Consider the following 13,994-nt stretch of genomic DNA (forward strand, 5'->3'; position numbering starts at 1 on the left):
TTATGATTTCCGTTCACACTAGCGGCCGGACGATGCCGACTTGGGCTTTCTGCCGCCCGATCATCGACACGTATACTTGCTTACAGCGCTGAAGAGGTCAGGTACCATAACAAGAGTGAGGCGTACTATGCTATTCGTGGAAGGGTAATCTGGAGAATGATGATTTGACACGCACTGAGCGCTCCACCAACCCCCGAAAGCAGAAAAAAAGAAAGAAAAAAGAAAAAAAAGCCTCTCCCGTCCTGCTTCCTTGCGCCCCAGCTCCACGTCACCATGCATACGGCCCGGGTCTCGCCCATCCGCACATGGGATTCGTCCAGTTTGTCCTACGCAAGAACAACTCCGGGCCAGTACACGTCGCACTGACGGCAAAGCACCAACCTTTGGATGGACTGGACGGTCGCCATCGAAACCAGGAGGGAAAATAAAAAAGAAATCTGCATTATAGCGCGCGCTTCGACCGTGAACAGCCTCAACAGGGTAACCGCCAAGGGGGATTATTTCAAAAAGTCGTTACGTCGCTTGAGGTATCGCTTTTGGTCGTTCCCTTTCGTCCCGTCTCCTTTGACAGTTCAGGCTGCAAGGTCCATTCTTGGGAGACTGGGGGACCCCGTATCCAGCTTTCTCTGCATGTCACACCTCGACGGCCGGGTGGTGCAGCGGGCCACACACACACACACACACACACACACCACCTCACATGTAGCCGTTGTTAAAGGGCCCTGGCGGCTGGAAGGCCGGATGGGGGCCGGGGTACTGGCCGGGCGGGGCGCCCTGCTGCAGGACGGTGGCGGCGAACTGCTGCTGCTGGTCCTGCTGCTGCTGCACCGACATCTGCATCGGCATCTGCATCGGCATCGCGCCGGGGAGCTGCATCCCCGGGACTTGTTGCTGTGGGTAGTAATAGTAGCCGGGGGCGGCGGGGCCCATCATGCCCATGCCCGGCATCTGCTGCATCATCTGCATCTGCAGCGCCGCCTGCTGCTGCTGCTGGGCCTGCATCTGGACGGCCAGGATCTGGGCCGGGCCGGCGGCAAGCATGGGGTCGTAAGGGTACTGCACGGCCACGTACTGGTTGGTGCCTGGCATGAGTGTGTATGTCGTGGTGGGCTGTTGCTGTTGTAGCTGTTGCTGGTGCAGCTGTTGATGTTGCAGTTGCTGTTGCTCCAGCTGTGCTGCAGCGTCCGCGGCGGAGGCGGGCTGCGACTGCGACTGCGACCTGCGCTGCCCACGACCGGCCGTCCCGGATGGCGCGGACCGCGACGGCGGCCGGACGGTGCCCGACGTGCCCGACAGCTCCGACTCGCTGCCCGACGCGTAGCCGCTCTTCTCCCTGCGGCCGCTGCTCCTTCTCCTGCGCGACGACGACGACGACGGTGCTGCCGTTGGGCGGCGGCGGTCGCGGTCGGCCGGGGTGGCGACGGGGCTGGGGCGGAAGTGGACGTGACGGTCCGCGGCCGCGGCCGACGACGAAGACGCCCTGCCGGAGCCGTCCCTCGCGTCCTTAGGGGGTCTGTTGTATCCTGCAGGGCCGCTGTTGCCGCCGCCGCGGGGCTGGCCGGTGTCCGCTTGCTGGCTCAGCCGCTCTGCCATGTACAGGTCCGCGTCATCGTTGTCGTCGTCGCTGTTGCTGCTGCTACTGTTGGTGGTGGTGTGGCCGTCCTCGACCTTGGCGTGCCGGTCCTTGCGGCGTGGGTACTGGTCCCAGCCGCCGCGGATGCTCGTGTCGCCTACCATGGCGCGGTGCTCGTGGTTCGCCGTGGTGGGAGCTGACGGCTCGGACGGATGGCGATGGCTGCTGTTAAGGCTGTTTGTGGGGTCGAGCTGCATCGGGGAGTACATGGACGTGTGTTGCAACGAATCCTGTATGTATGTGTTTGTTTTTCCCCGGCTTGTAGGAGCTTTGGTGATATAAGAGTTGCCCGGTCAGCCAGATACACCGAAAGCAAGGTGTGGGTGTTTTGGCTGAGCTTTTGAAATGGCGGGTGACAAAGATTACCTTTTTTTCTCTCTCCTTTGCTATTACTTTTGCTCTGCGCTCGAGGAAGGAGTGAGGCGAGGTTGAGAGACGGCAGGCGTAATCGGGAAGGTCCGCCGAAACACTGTCCCAAGACTGCCTAGGTAGGTAGAGGTAGGTAGGTTGAGCTTTTGTTATTCCGCGCCTCCTTCCTCTTCGAGCTTCTCTCCACGGCTTCTTGCGCCGCCTTCGGCTTTCCCTCGGCAACGTACCGGGAAGGAGCAAGATGCAGCTCGATAGGGCATTTGGCTGCAAAAGGGTCTGATATCTAATCCCAGCCGTTGGGAACTCCTGGCCCCACATTGGGGTAGCCTTCGGCTCAACTCCGCCCGTATGCTCCTCCCTATCATGTTTGCTTGACTCTATCAACTTGAACCTGAGAAGCTCCGATGGCTGATCAGCGGACTACAGCATTACACCAAGATTTACAAGAGCCACAACCGAGACCTAAACCCAGGTGATGAATGGTATCTTTGTTACTGATTATCTAGTTGGGTGCCGTCTAAGCACTGTACATGCTCAAAAGGGGTTCTGTCTATCCGATCCACGGGGTCATACCCGGCTCTTGGCCTCGTACGGAGCAGGCGAGGCACTGTCCTCTATCTTGTTCATCTTGGCTTTTCTCCTGCGGGCATACAGGAAAACACCCACTCCGGCGAGCACCATCGTTCCAGCTGCGAGTCGGAGGCGCCTCATGGTCAGCAACAGGGATTGAGTCACACCAAGGGGGTCTGGTCAAGCTTACCGATAGATCCGCCTAGCACGCCGCCTGACGCCACCGCGTTGCCGCCTGCCGTGACGGCTTCTGGGGACGGGTTGGCACCAACCTCGGCCTGGTTTGCCGGCAGCGGAACGAGTGTGTCGGCAATGCTAGATATGGCTGGCGGAACTGGTGCGGCGGGATCGCCGACAGGGACAAGAAGACTATCGGAAGGCGTCGGGGCAGCAGGGGTTTCCGGCGACGGAGTTGCCGACATGTCAGGCGGCGCTACGACGTCTAGCTGGGGCGGTGGCGTCGCGGCGGGACTTGACGAGGCGGTGGGTGTTGGGCCGCTTGGCGTTTGGCTGATGTAGACTGTCGTGTAGACCACCATGGTCGAGGGCGTCCCCGTGGGCGGGCCTACTATCATGGTCCATGTGGTCGAGGGGCCCAGCAGGCGCGTTAGCGCTGGCGCGTCAGGGGCGGCGCTTGATGGTGATTCGGGCCCAGACTTTTTTGACGATGAAGACGACGAGGACGACGAAGAAGAGCTGCTAGAGGAGGACGACCCTCCTGCTTCGCTTTGCTTGTCGCCTTCTTGGGCCTCGCCACCCACTTCCGACCCCTTTTCCTCCTCTTTTTCCTCGCCCTCCTTTTCCTTGCCCTCCTCTTCCTCCTCCTTTTCCTCCTCCTCGGCCTGCCGCTTTGTCCGGCGGGTGACGTGGCGTCGCTCCAGGTCGGCCAGTAGCTCGGACAGGCTGTTTGGCTGTCCTCCGATCGGTATCCTCATGGTGGGCGACATTGTGGGTGAAAGAATGACAAGACGCGAGAGAAGGACTGAGACGAAGAAGAGAAACAGGAACAACTGACAGAAGACACGAAGAGAAATGCAAAACAACGCCCAGCGTCCAGCGTCCAGATCCGCGCTACAACAAAAAAGATGGACGTGTCTGCACTCTACAGCGCCAAAAGAGTGGGATCAGCGGTCCAGGATCGCCACGGGGGGGACCGGCGCAGGACAGCAGCGTACATATGGCTGGCGGCTCATCACACCACGCCCCCTTGCCGCGGGTGGGGGAAAATTATCGAAACAAGCTTCTTATCACGCAGTGTGGTAGCGCAGGCCCTGCCCGTCTACCACTGCCGGCGCCACCCAGAACACTCGCCAACCTCATCGCCCTACAAGAAACGCCCGCCCCTGGTCTACACAGTACACGGCGCCGGACCGGGCCTGGGGAGGCGACGCTGCGACTCGAGCGTCTCTTGGCGGGCCGGCGGCTGGCCAATTAGCAGGGCCGAGGGCCGGGGTGCCAAACAAATTCCAGCAAAATCCAAACAAAGCAAGGGGGCGCTGGGCCCGGGCGGCCTCGCCTGCTGTTTTGGACCTCTGATCCACAACGCCGATCAGAGCCCGCTGATTGCGCCTCACTTCAAATGGGAAACGCTCCCTTTTTGCCGTCCGTTGCATCGTGAGTCGCTGGGCGGCCCGGTCAAGGCTGCCTGGGGGGAGGTAAAACGAGTGCGAGATTGGGTGAGCAAAAGTGCGGTGTTTTGGTCTAGGCTAATGCTGGTAGGGCCGGGTCTTACGAAAAGTGCATAAGATGGGCGAATTGGCCCGTGCTCAAGCGATGACCCATCTCCTCCTCCGCAGAGGGCAAGAGGTCGCGTGCTCGCGCTCTGTCGCTGGTGTCACGTTCGCTGTGGCCCCACTTCTCCCCCATCGAGCTTTTCGGTTTTCCTTTTTCTTCTCCGTTTCATTTAGCTATCTTTGCCGACTCTTGTTGCCCCCAGAAGTCCTCGGCAGCAGCATGCCCCCAGTTCCGAAATCCCGAGCCGAGTGGCCCAACGTTTCTCATCTTTTTTCACACTGCCCTTGACGCCTTCTCCTGCCAAGGACGAGCTATCGCCGCAGAATTCATATCTCTTCGGCAGAGTTCGCAGAGCCTCGACCCAGCCCTCGGCTTCCGACCAGAGCGTGTTTTCTTTGGCGCGACAATGTGTCGCTGTGTCAGAACGGCATCGGGACTGAGGACACGTTGATCCACCAGGAGTCTTCTCCACCCCAGCCTAATATCAACACATTGGTGGTAGCCCAAGCGGATTGCCACATAGCGCCACACAGCGTCTGTAGCTGGGACAGGCAGATCCTGACCTTGAGAGACAAGTATCTCATGCCACCTCGTATCAATCTTTGCTATCGACAAGACCGATCGCTCACAACGCACCCAGACTGCGTGGCTCTGGATCTGAGCCGGGTTGGCAAATCACCTGCCGAGCAAGTTGACAGGCAGTCGGCTCCGAAGTGACTCGCCACTCCGCTCTCCACCCTGACTGGAATCAGGCAAGGTCCCTAGAGCAAGAATTCAGCAGCACAAACGACCTTGCGGCCCCGTCAATGACAGCCTCTTTCACAAGGTTGACAGAAGAGGCGCGGGGTTTGCATCCTCCTGGCGTCTGCGATATTCTTGTCCAAGGAGGTCGTTGCCAAAAGAAGGCCTCGGTCCGATGTGGGGTTGGCTTCGGAGCGGCCCCTCCAATGGCCGCAAACGATACTCACCCAGCTGCTCTCCTTCCTCAAACGGCTCTTGATGTAGCTTCAAAGCCGTCAACTCGAGCAAGCAGCTGACTCTGGGCGGGCACATTTTCCTCGAGCCCTCATGTCCCTTTGGCGGGCAGAGAACATGTTTCGAATGTCAAGGTTGGCTTCTCATTGCCCATTGACAACAAAGAAAGTATGCCATATGCATTCTTGCCGCAACTAGGAATGCAGCACGAAAGGCAGCCAAAAGAACCGGCAGCCCCGATACAAAGCTGGGCGAGCCACGGCTCGGCCGGATTGGCCTCTAGCAAGGTCAGTACTATAACAAACAATCATACCGCTGACAAGGTCACAGGACTTCCCGTTCCATACCCGAGGCGCGATATTCTAATGCGAAAGTGGATATAACGCATACCGGGACCCATGTTGGTGTTATTACGTCTGGCCGAGGTAACCTGGCCGGGAAACATTTCTGCACCAGCAAACAGGACGTATCCAAAAAAAAAAAGAAAACGAAAAAAAGGATGCAGCTCTTGCCGTGAGCACTGCATGCCACCCTGATAACACCCGGGCGGGGTCACATCGGCTGCACACACCTGACCTCCCCATCTCGAGGGCGCAACCGGGGAGAAACTGGCGGATGCTAGGCTACCGTCAACGTTGGTACAGCTCGCGACCACTGTCGACCAGGAGCAGAGACCGTTAGCATGCGTCAAGCTCGACCTTGGTTTTGGAAGCGAGACTCTCGAGCCCCTGGAATTCCCCGCATCTCGGCACTCGCTCCCCCCCAATTTCGATTGGCTGGCAGCCAATGGCGTTCGCTGGCCTGGTGGCTACCCCTGACACCACTTGGGCTGTCATCTCTAGACCCGCTTCCCCAGACCTGCCGCTTTGGACCGTCAGAATCGACGCCTACCGCGGCCTTGTCCCTCATAGTTACCCTTCCCCGACATTCCCCCGCCACGCGTCCTTGCGGGCGCTAACTCCATCACCGCAAATACGACACGATGCGGCGATGAGAGAACATAATACGGAGAAGCGTCCGGACGAGCTTCCAGGTTTGTAAAGCTCCTTCACTCTTGGCTCCGTTTCCCTGCCAAGGGTCGCCCGCGCGTGCAGCAAATAGATTGACGCCGTACCGAGAACCGACGCCCTAGCTTAAGCGGGGGTAACCTCTCTCCATTCCATACGCAACCTTTTACGCGGTACGGATGGCAGATACGCCATTACCGTTACATTGGGCCCATCGAGCACTCCAGCAACACCAACCCATGTGCTCAGCAGCCAGGCATCTTGCTCGGCCGTCGACTACATTTCGAGCCACCACCGGCCTCTTTACACGCCCTGGAGGTCTTATCCTAGGCGGCCCCTCTTTGTGACTACTTCGCGATTGGCTCACATGGGTAGCATCAGGGGGGCATTTTCTCTTTTCACTCGGCTTCACATGAAATATTGTGGAGTAGCGCCAGCCGAGCCGCCACCAGAGAGCCGCTTCTCCTCACCTTGCCCTGGCCCCCAAAACGTGGAGATCCTGTTGGACAGGATGTCATGGGGTGCCTTGCAGATCCTGGGGGAGGGGCGGCGAGTGCGATCAGCAAGAGATCCGGTCACGCACCTACGACGAGGGCGTCAAGGCCGCGGGGCAGGAAACTTGGGAGCAAATCGGGGGGTGGATGGGGTACTATGAGAATGAGGGGAATTGGATAACGGCCAAAGCCTCGTCGTCTATATAAAGAGGCCATCCTCTTCCCCTTCATAGACGTTCATGAAGGTTTCTCAACCCAGTCCACTCCTCCGACCTAACCACAGACTACCAGGCTCAGCTCCCGATAATCCTCAGCAAGCTTCCAACCGCTTCCTCCAAAAACCTTCAAGATGCAGTTCAAGACCGTCCTTGTCGCCCTCGTCGCCGCTGTGGCCTCTGCCCAGGACATCAGCAAGATCCCCATCTGCGCTGTACGCTTCCCCTCCCAGCGCCTCACGTCTTCTCCCACGCTGTCCTCGACTTTCCCTCGTCAATGACAGAAGCTAATACGCCACCGCTCTCCGTGATAGATCAGCTGCTTCCTTAACAACACCAGCGGCACCGGATGCAGCAGCGTCTTTGACTTCAAGTGCCTGTGCGGGTAAGCATCTCAAGCCCACCTGCCGCGCCCCCGCCCCCCATTTTCCAGAAGTGTTGGGCCCCCGATAGACGAGACAGCCCGCTAACCCTCTGGACCCAGCAACGCCCCCTACTTTGGCCGCGTCCAGGCATGCGCCACCACCGCCTGCAGCGCTGCCGACCAGGCCAAGACCCTCGCCTGGGCCAAGGGCACTTGCAGCTCGGTCGGCGTTCCCCTCCCCGAGTAAATGTGGGCGAGATGGGGGTTTGAGAAGGAGAAAAAATAACCGCTTTGAGGGTGGGGCGGCGCTGTTGCTGTAGCGGGGACGTACGGGGGTGGACTGGACCGTGTGCGTGTATCCCCCCATCTTGGGATATCTCTGTCGGAATCTCTGTAGGATCCAAAGCCTGCCATCAATAGGACGCTTCCTCTCTGGCTGTAATCCGCATGTGTGACGTGGCGCCGGAACGGGATATGAGTCGTCGTGAAATCGACATTTCAGAGCAAGGTCGAGTAGGTATAGCGTAAAGGTGAAGTGGACAAGAAGTAGGAGAGAGAAAGGGTCACATGTCCCCACGTGACATGAGTCCCCAAGCCATCTGACGTCGAAGTTGAGCCCCTCCCCCTCCCAGCCTTGCGGTGCAACCCGCACAGTGCAGCCAGAGATCAAGGGGGAGGACCCTTGTGGCACGAGGCTGAGGGACGCTTTTAACAAATTATGATGTCAGGAGAGGGAAGGAGGAGATGGGATAAGTATAGCACAAAAATAGCGAATTGCATCCACATTCCCCCTATCATCGCAAACATGCATGATCCCGAGAGTGCCTTATGAGACCGGATTGGGCAAGGCTTCTTTCGGCCCTTTTGGGGATGGTGACCAGCCGAGCGAGAACCTTTGCCCAGAACGGTCGATGGCCAGCCGCTGGGCGAGGTAGACAAAGACAAAAAGGAGCGGAGGGTGCTTGCGAAGGCTATCCCAGCATGACGCACGCGAGCGGCGGCTTGTTCCTAGAAAGGTCCAAGTGTGTCTTGAAGAATGTTTCTTTGTTATTCCTATTTTTATCTAATTTTTTGTCCTCCGAGTCCGTCCGTCCATCTCTCCTCATCCCCGAGGAGAGGGAATTTATGCAGACGCTGACAGCTGCACGGTGACTTGTTGGGAAATTGACAAGCAGGTAGGTGCGCGTGGCGTGCGAATGTCAGCCTTGGGGTAGTTTCCGAAAGAGCCATGCGGCTCGACGAAAATGCGAGTGATTTCTTTTTTCTGCGGCTTTGGAACGGGGCCTTTCCGTCTTTGGTGATGATCGGACGCCGATGCGGCTGAGGCTGGCGCGCCTACGGAAATTGCGTGGGGTGTGACACCCATATGATTCAACGTCAACGGCGGTTTCAGCGAACGCCCAAGGGAGCTGGGGAGGCACGGAGGCGGTCAAAGCAGGACAGAATATAGAGTATCACCATGGCATAAGGGAGCAAAATTCAAGAAAAAGGTCAAAGTTTAGAAGACGCGCGTCAATTAAGAAGGTCTATCGTGGGCGTTGTTCGTCGTTATTAACAAAGATGTAACCACCAAGCGCAATCCGGACCCGACTAACGGGAGCATGCCCACCGATTGTCGATAAGAAGCAAAAATACAAGCCAAGAGAGCTGACTGGGGTATCAAGTTGTTCAGATTGTTGCGTGGAGGCAAAGCCACTCTGCATGCTAGGCTAACCTGAAAACTCCATTGAAAAAAAACCCACCGCAATCACAGCCGTCCATGCATTAGAGCGTTTGCTACCACCCAGGTAACAATGCTACTTTACAGGAAAGCAACAACGGCAGCGACGACGGCACCGAAGCCGAGGACGGTCTTGCCGGCGCCGGCAGTGACAGGGGGGGTAGGCTGAGGCGTGGTGACGGGAACAGGAGGCTTGCCAGTGCCAGCGGCGGGAGGCTGAGCGGGGCCCGACGGAACAGGACCCGGGACGTTGGGCTTGGGCGGCTGGACAACGGCAGAGGTGGGAACAGGGGGCTTGACAACAACGCCGGTGCCGGTAGGGCCGACCGGGATGGAGGCCGGGCCAGTGGGGTAGGGCGGCACGGTGTTGTGCTTGACCGGGCGAGTGGTGACAGCCTCGACGACGGGGCACACGGTGGTCTCGATGACGACAACGCTGGTGACATGGGGCCTGTTGGGGCAGTTGGTCACGGTGGGGGCGCAGCTGGTGACGGTCATCATCTTGGTAACCTTGATGGTCGAGGTGGTGTAGCGGGTGGTGGAAGCGGTGGAAGAGGTCATCTCGTCTTCCTCGTCGCAGTCCTCCTCCTCAATGCTGCCGCTGGGGCCGGGGGTCTGGACCGTGACCATGGTGCTGGCGGTCGGGGTGACGCCAGTGGCAAGGAGGACAGCACCAGTGGTGGACTGAACGGTACCGGTCTGGGCGTTGGCACCAATGGCCAGGGCGGCGACGGCGAAGAGAGCGGAGCGCATCTTGACTAGTCGGAAGTATTAAGACTGATTATATTCAGGAGATAAAAAAGAGTGGAATGTTCAGGAAGGCTGCGAGCGAGTGAAGCCTTGATGAGCGAAAGGAATATTAGGTCTTAGAGAGTGACTGTAAGGAGCACGAGGAGGAGATCTGGAGCGGATGGGAAGAAAGAAAAACGGGAGAAGCAGGACGGGATGGCAGCTCATCTTATAATGCAGGATGGGCTGCGGGCGGGTGAGAGGAACAAGGGGAGGCGTGGGCTGTCTCCTGCCGTTCCCATGGTCCGCCCGTCAGCGCAGCGTTGGCCACTGTGCTGGTCCGGAGAGGAGGGTAGCTTTCCGGGCTAGGTCCGCCCTGCCAGGAACGGCAGAGGCAGCAGGGCCCCCTGGGCAGGGGCTGGCCTGTTGCTTGTTCGACTGGAACATGAGCCACAAATGTCTGTTCACCAAACTCTCAATGGGCTGCCCCCATCTCATCTCAGCCAGGCTCAAAGGGGAGGAGGGAAGGGCGCCAACCACGACCAGCCGACGTTGGCGAGGAGCCCAGCAGCAATAGCATCAAGCCCCGGACAGGCTTATGCGCCAGCATTGGCCGTCACCCCGAATGAAAGCTGTTTACCCCTGCCGGCTAGGGCAGGCTGACGCGCCAAAGAGCGAACGGCGATGCGTTGGTGCAGGGCCAGAGTCCCCTACCCGCCAAAAGGAACCACCTGCAAGGAGCAGAAAGGGGTTCTCAATCAAAACAAACCGTTGTCAATGTCGGGAAGTCAGCCACCGCGCGAAAGACCTCCCTCAAGTGCGTCTGGGGCGGGACACAAAGCCCTGTTGGGCCAATCAATGGGCTCGGTTTTGCGAGAACCACGCAGGGTTTTCCTCGAGCTAGGCAGGGGCAAAGGACGCTTCAGTGGGCGAGCGGTTCCTACAGCACGCCTTCCACGCGCCTTCCCTCCCCTTTCCAGTTCGGCAGGCACGACAGGGGCAGCTCTGCCGGAGGCTGCTCGTTGGGGCCTCCTTTAACAGGTCATTTGTTTGTTTCTATTTCCCGCCCTTTGTCGAACCCCTAAATCGACATCGCTTCGAACGGTCCGGCCTTGCCATGTGTTGCGAAGAAAGAAAAGGGAAAATCTCTTTAGGATCGGCGAGGCCGTTGGCACAAACAATACAAAGCGAGAGACGGCAGCGGGCAGAACTCCGCTATCACATTTTTACATTGACCGTGCGATCACTGGTCTCTCCACAGAACACCTCAACGCCCAGCACACCCCGTAGCGGCTGCTGCTAGCCCCAAACATGATGAATTACTTTCAGGGGAAGGCTAGAATTTCCCAAGCCACGGAAAATAATGAATACGAATAGGTATCTCTGGTAGGTGTCTGCCCAGGTATTCATGGTGAGCACGTATTGATCATAGCCTTGTGCTGCCTTGCCCGCTCAGTTGACAACTCCTTGCCGCGGCAGCAAGAAAAGAATCTTTAGGCTCGCCATGGCAGCCCAGCAACGGTTGCGGGCGCTCTTCGTGCTTGGCCTGCCTCTCGTCGCTCATTCCCCACTAGCCCGCCTCCTTGTGAGGGTAAACCATGGTTCGTGACAGCTCGTTCTGTGCCGCACCGCTTTGATTCGAGGGGGAAAACACAGGGCCGTCCGTTCCGCTCCAGAGGTAGGGGCCCAAGATTCCACAGAATGGTTCAATTTGTTCGACAGGCATGCCGGAAATTTCCTCAATTGCATGTGCTTCCAACACCTTGCCCATCCCGGACCGAAACCAAGGCCTTCCCGCCGACAGCCCTTTGGGAGCCAAGGCCGAGACTGGGGTTGGCTTCCACTGCCAAGCTCTGTCTGCGCACTGGGGCTTGTGGGTTCGTTACCAAGGCAGAGAGAACCGACGCGGTGTGCGAGACGTTGTTCCGTTTTGCCTTGGTCGGTGGAGTTGAAAATCAGGTATCCCACCGAGACCGACCAAGACGAGAAAACGAACCAAGAAAAACAAGCTCACAATGGAGAAATTATCGGCTAGACATCTCGGGTCAGGTGCATACCTTTCTGGCTGATGCCCACCATTGATTCCGCCTATGGTGCATCGTTCACGAATGCTGCCACGACCTTCTATCCCGCATCCAGGTCGCCTGCTGGGATAGTGCTGGTCTAGCTGTTCGTATTCCTTCGCCTCCTGAATAGCACGTCCTAGCCAAATCTCTCTGGCCCGAAAGCTTCTTCCTTGACCATGGCGGTCACGCAGGCTCGAGTCGTGTAGACGCAACGAGCCCGTTTTTTTGTGTTTTGTCATTGCGGGTATGTCAAATTTTATCGCTGTCATGCCGCCTCAGCTGCCGTTCAGGGGCACCAACGCCTCAGTCAGCAGCAGCCTCATTGCCTGCTCTGGCTGGGTTTTTTATTCTCTGGTGGGGCAATGTCACAGAGCTGTGCACACGCATGCATGGCCTGGACAAGCTGCAATTCCGGGCGCACATTTGCGGGACCCTTGCTGCATTGCTGCAATGCGTCGGGCGACGTCTTGTCACGCGACTTGGCACCCTCGATCTCGATCTCCCATGGCGGCCACCGAGCTCAGCTGGCGTCTGATAAGATAGCCGGCTCAGGAGACGCCGGACAAACAAGCGCGCGCTGTCAACTACCTGGACCGCTAATTTCCGAACCTCAAGCGCGCTCGGCCATGATCATGACATCGCCTGTATTGTTGGCACCGCACGATAAATCTTGACCATGGCCGTTTCTCTGTTTCGACTTTTGTTTCAACGTTCCCCTCCATATCATATCCCAACCAGATCCGTAGGTAGGTCCTTTTGTCACCTCATAAGATGCCATTGCATCGTCTCACGTTTATATCTGCTTCGATCCTTTGATCTGGACAATGTGACAGTGTACCGCAGCGGCAGCTGCTGATGCCGAACAGGGTAGTGTTCGGGAAAAGCAGCGAATACAACGAGCAGTTACAGTATATGCAACACCATGCCTTGAATAAGCGACCTACTACACAGTACACGCCGATGTCGTAGCCATGAGGTGTCGCTGTGACTGTTTTGGCCCACAATAGACACAATCTTACGAACCAAGACGGGACACGCGGGGCCATCTCCCGCATTTGTCGGAATATCGATCATAATATTGATCTCTCATGTTGTTTGGGCAAGGAGAGCGAGCCTTTTGGGGCATTACCGGAACTGGTAGGGTAGGCGATTGCGATCCGGTTGCTCGGACTCGGGTTCACAGCATGAACTAACGGTACAATGTCACCTGCACCTACATGCTCGCATGTTGGTTTGTTTTGATCTTATTAAAAAAGGTAGAAAAAAAGAAGCGTCTATCCCGTCACACACACCCTTCACCTCCAACCTGTTGCCACCGACCTTTTACCGCCCTTGGGACTAGTCTTCTTGGACCACATGCCCGCGAGCGGCGGGGCGCCCAGCGTGGCCGGGTCGGGCTCGGGGACGCCGCAGCGGACAGCCATGCTGCGCCAGCGGCCGCCGACGGCGCGGTCCTCGGGCTGGTAAACGGCCAGGTTCACAAACATGCGGCAGCCGCGCTCGGCGAACAGCCGCGCCTCGCACCCGTCGGCCTTGTTGGCCAAGAAGTTGCCGCAGCCCGCCGTGTCCGGCAGGTCGTAGCACACCTCCTGCGTGTGCAGCAGGGCCGCACCGCCGCCGCCGCCGACGCCAAAGTCGAGCGTCGTCATGGCGCCGCCACGGCAGGCCTTGGGGCCCGGCACGCCGCGGAAAATCGTGGCGCGGATGGGCAGTGCGGGTTTGGCTGGCCCGTCGTCGGACGCCGGGCGGTTGATGGACACCTGGCCCGTGTCCTCGTCGATCTTGGCCGGCGGCACGTTTGTCAGGGGCGGGTTCCCGCCGGGCTGCGGCACCACCTGGTTGTCGGCGCTGACGGGCCCGTTGATGGTGGGCCGGCTGAGCTCGTCGCCCATGACGCGGTCGATGGGGGTGCTGTCGATGCCGCCGGGCTGCTGTTGCAGGGACGGCTGCTGCGGCGACGGCAGTGGGTTCGCCGCGGCCTGGCCCGCCAGGAGCGCCACGGCGGCGACGAGGAGGACGTGGAAGAGAAGCGCCGCCAGCGGGAGGGAGCCCGCTCCATTGCCAAGCGGCCGGGCCTGCAGCATCGTGGTTCGATCTGGAGGGGGGGGGGGGGGGNGG

The 13,994-nt window shown here is 58.7% G+C and overlaps 5 protein-coding genes across 5 annotated transcripts; 2 read left to right on the forward strand and 3 right to left on the reverse strand.

Annotated features, from left to right (window-relative positions):
• Positions 1 to 696: 696 nt before the first annotated feature.
• On the reverse strand, positions 697 to 3,519 carry GGTG_05603 (hypothetical protein; the record flags this gene model as incomplete). Its single annotated transcript, XM_009223407.1, has 4 exons — positions 697 to 1,863; positions 2,000 to 2,117; positions 2,230 to 2,266; positions 2,763 to 3,519. 4 exons carry the CDS (start codon positions 3,517 to 3,519, stop codon positions 697 to 699), a joined length of 2,079 nt encoding a protein of 692 aa, XP_009221671.1.
• On the forward strand, positions 3,018 to 5,023 carry GGTG_05604 (hypothetical protein; the record flags this gene model as incomplete). Its single annotated transcript, XM_009223408.1, has 2 exons — positions 3,018 to 4,248; positions 4,730 to 5,023. Exons 1-2 carry the CDS (start codon positions 3,658 to 3,660, stop codon positions 5,021 to 5,023), a joined length of 885 nt encoding a protein of 294 aa, XP_009221672.1. The 5' UTR covers positions 3,018 to 3,657.
• A 2,108-nt stretch (positions 5,024 to 7,131) lies between these two features.
• On the forward strand, positions 7,132 to 7,608 carry GGTG_05605 (hypothetical protein; the record flags this gene model as incomplete). The annotated part of the gene is made up of 3 exons (XM_009223409.1): positions 7,132 to 7,212; positions 7,312 to 7,382; positions 7,482 to 7,608. 3 exons carry the CDS (start codon positions 7,132 to 7,134, stop codon positions 7,606 to 7,608), a joined length of 279 nt encoding a protein of 92 aa, XP_009221673.1.
• Positions 7,609 to 8,822: 1,214 nt separating this feature from the next.
• GGTG_05606 (hypothetical protein) lies at positions 8,823 to 10,044 on the reverse strand. Its single transcript, XM_009223410.1, has one exon. The coding sequence runs from the start codon at positions 9,832 to 9,834 to the stop codon at positions 9,163 to 9,165; it is 672 nt and encodes a 223-aa protein (XP_009221674.1). The 5' UTR covers positions 9,835 to 10,044; the 3' UTR covers positions 8,823 to 9,162.
• Positions 10,045 to 12,913: 2,869 nt separating this feature from the next.
• Positions 12,914 to 13,986, reverse strand: GGTG_05607 (hypothetical protein). The gene has a single exon (XM_009223411.1). It carries the CDS (start codon positions 13,958 to 13,960, stop codon positions 13,172 to 13,174), a length of 789 nt encoding a protein of 262 aa, XP_009221675.1. The 5' UTR covers positions 13,961 to 13,986; the 3' UTR covers positions 12,914 to 13,171.
• Positions 13,987 to 13,994: the final 8 nt, after the last annotated feature.

Source organism: Gaeumannomyces tritici (assembly GCF_000145635.1).
Source record: "Gaeumannomyces tritici R3-111a-1 unplaced genomic scaffold supercont2.3, whole genome shotgun sequence".
Taxonomy (NCBI): domain Eukaryota; kingdom Fungi; phylum Ascomycota; class Sordariomycetes; order Magnaporthales; family Magnaporthaceae; genus Gaeumannomyces; species Gaeumannomyces tritici.

Bases quoted from the DNA above. Each gene is read 5' to 3' on its own strand.
- GGTG_05606 (XM_009223410.1), bottom strand. From the start codon at position 9,834: ATGCGCTCCGCTCTCTTCGCCGTCGCCGCCCTGGCCATTGGTGCCAAC.
- GGTG_05607 (XM_009223411.1), bottom strand. From the start codon at position 13,960: ATGCTGCAGGCCCGGCCGCTTGGCAATGGAGCGGGCTCCCTCCCGCTG.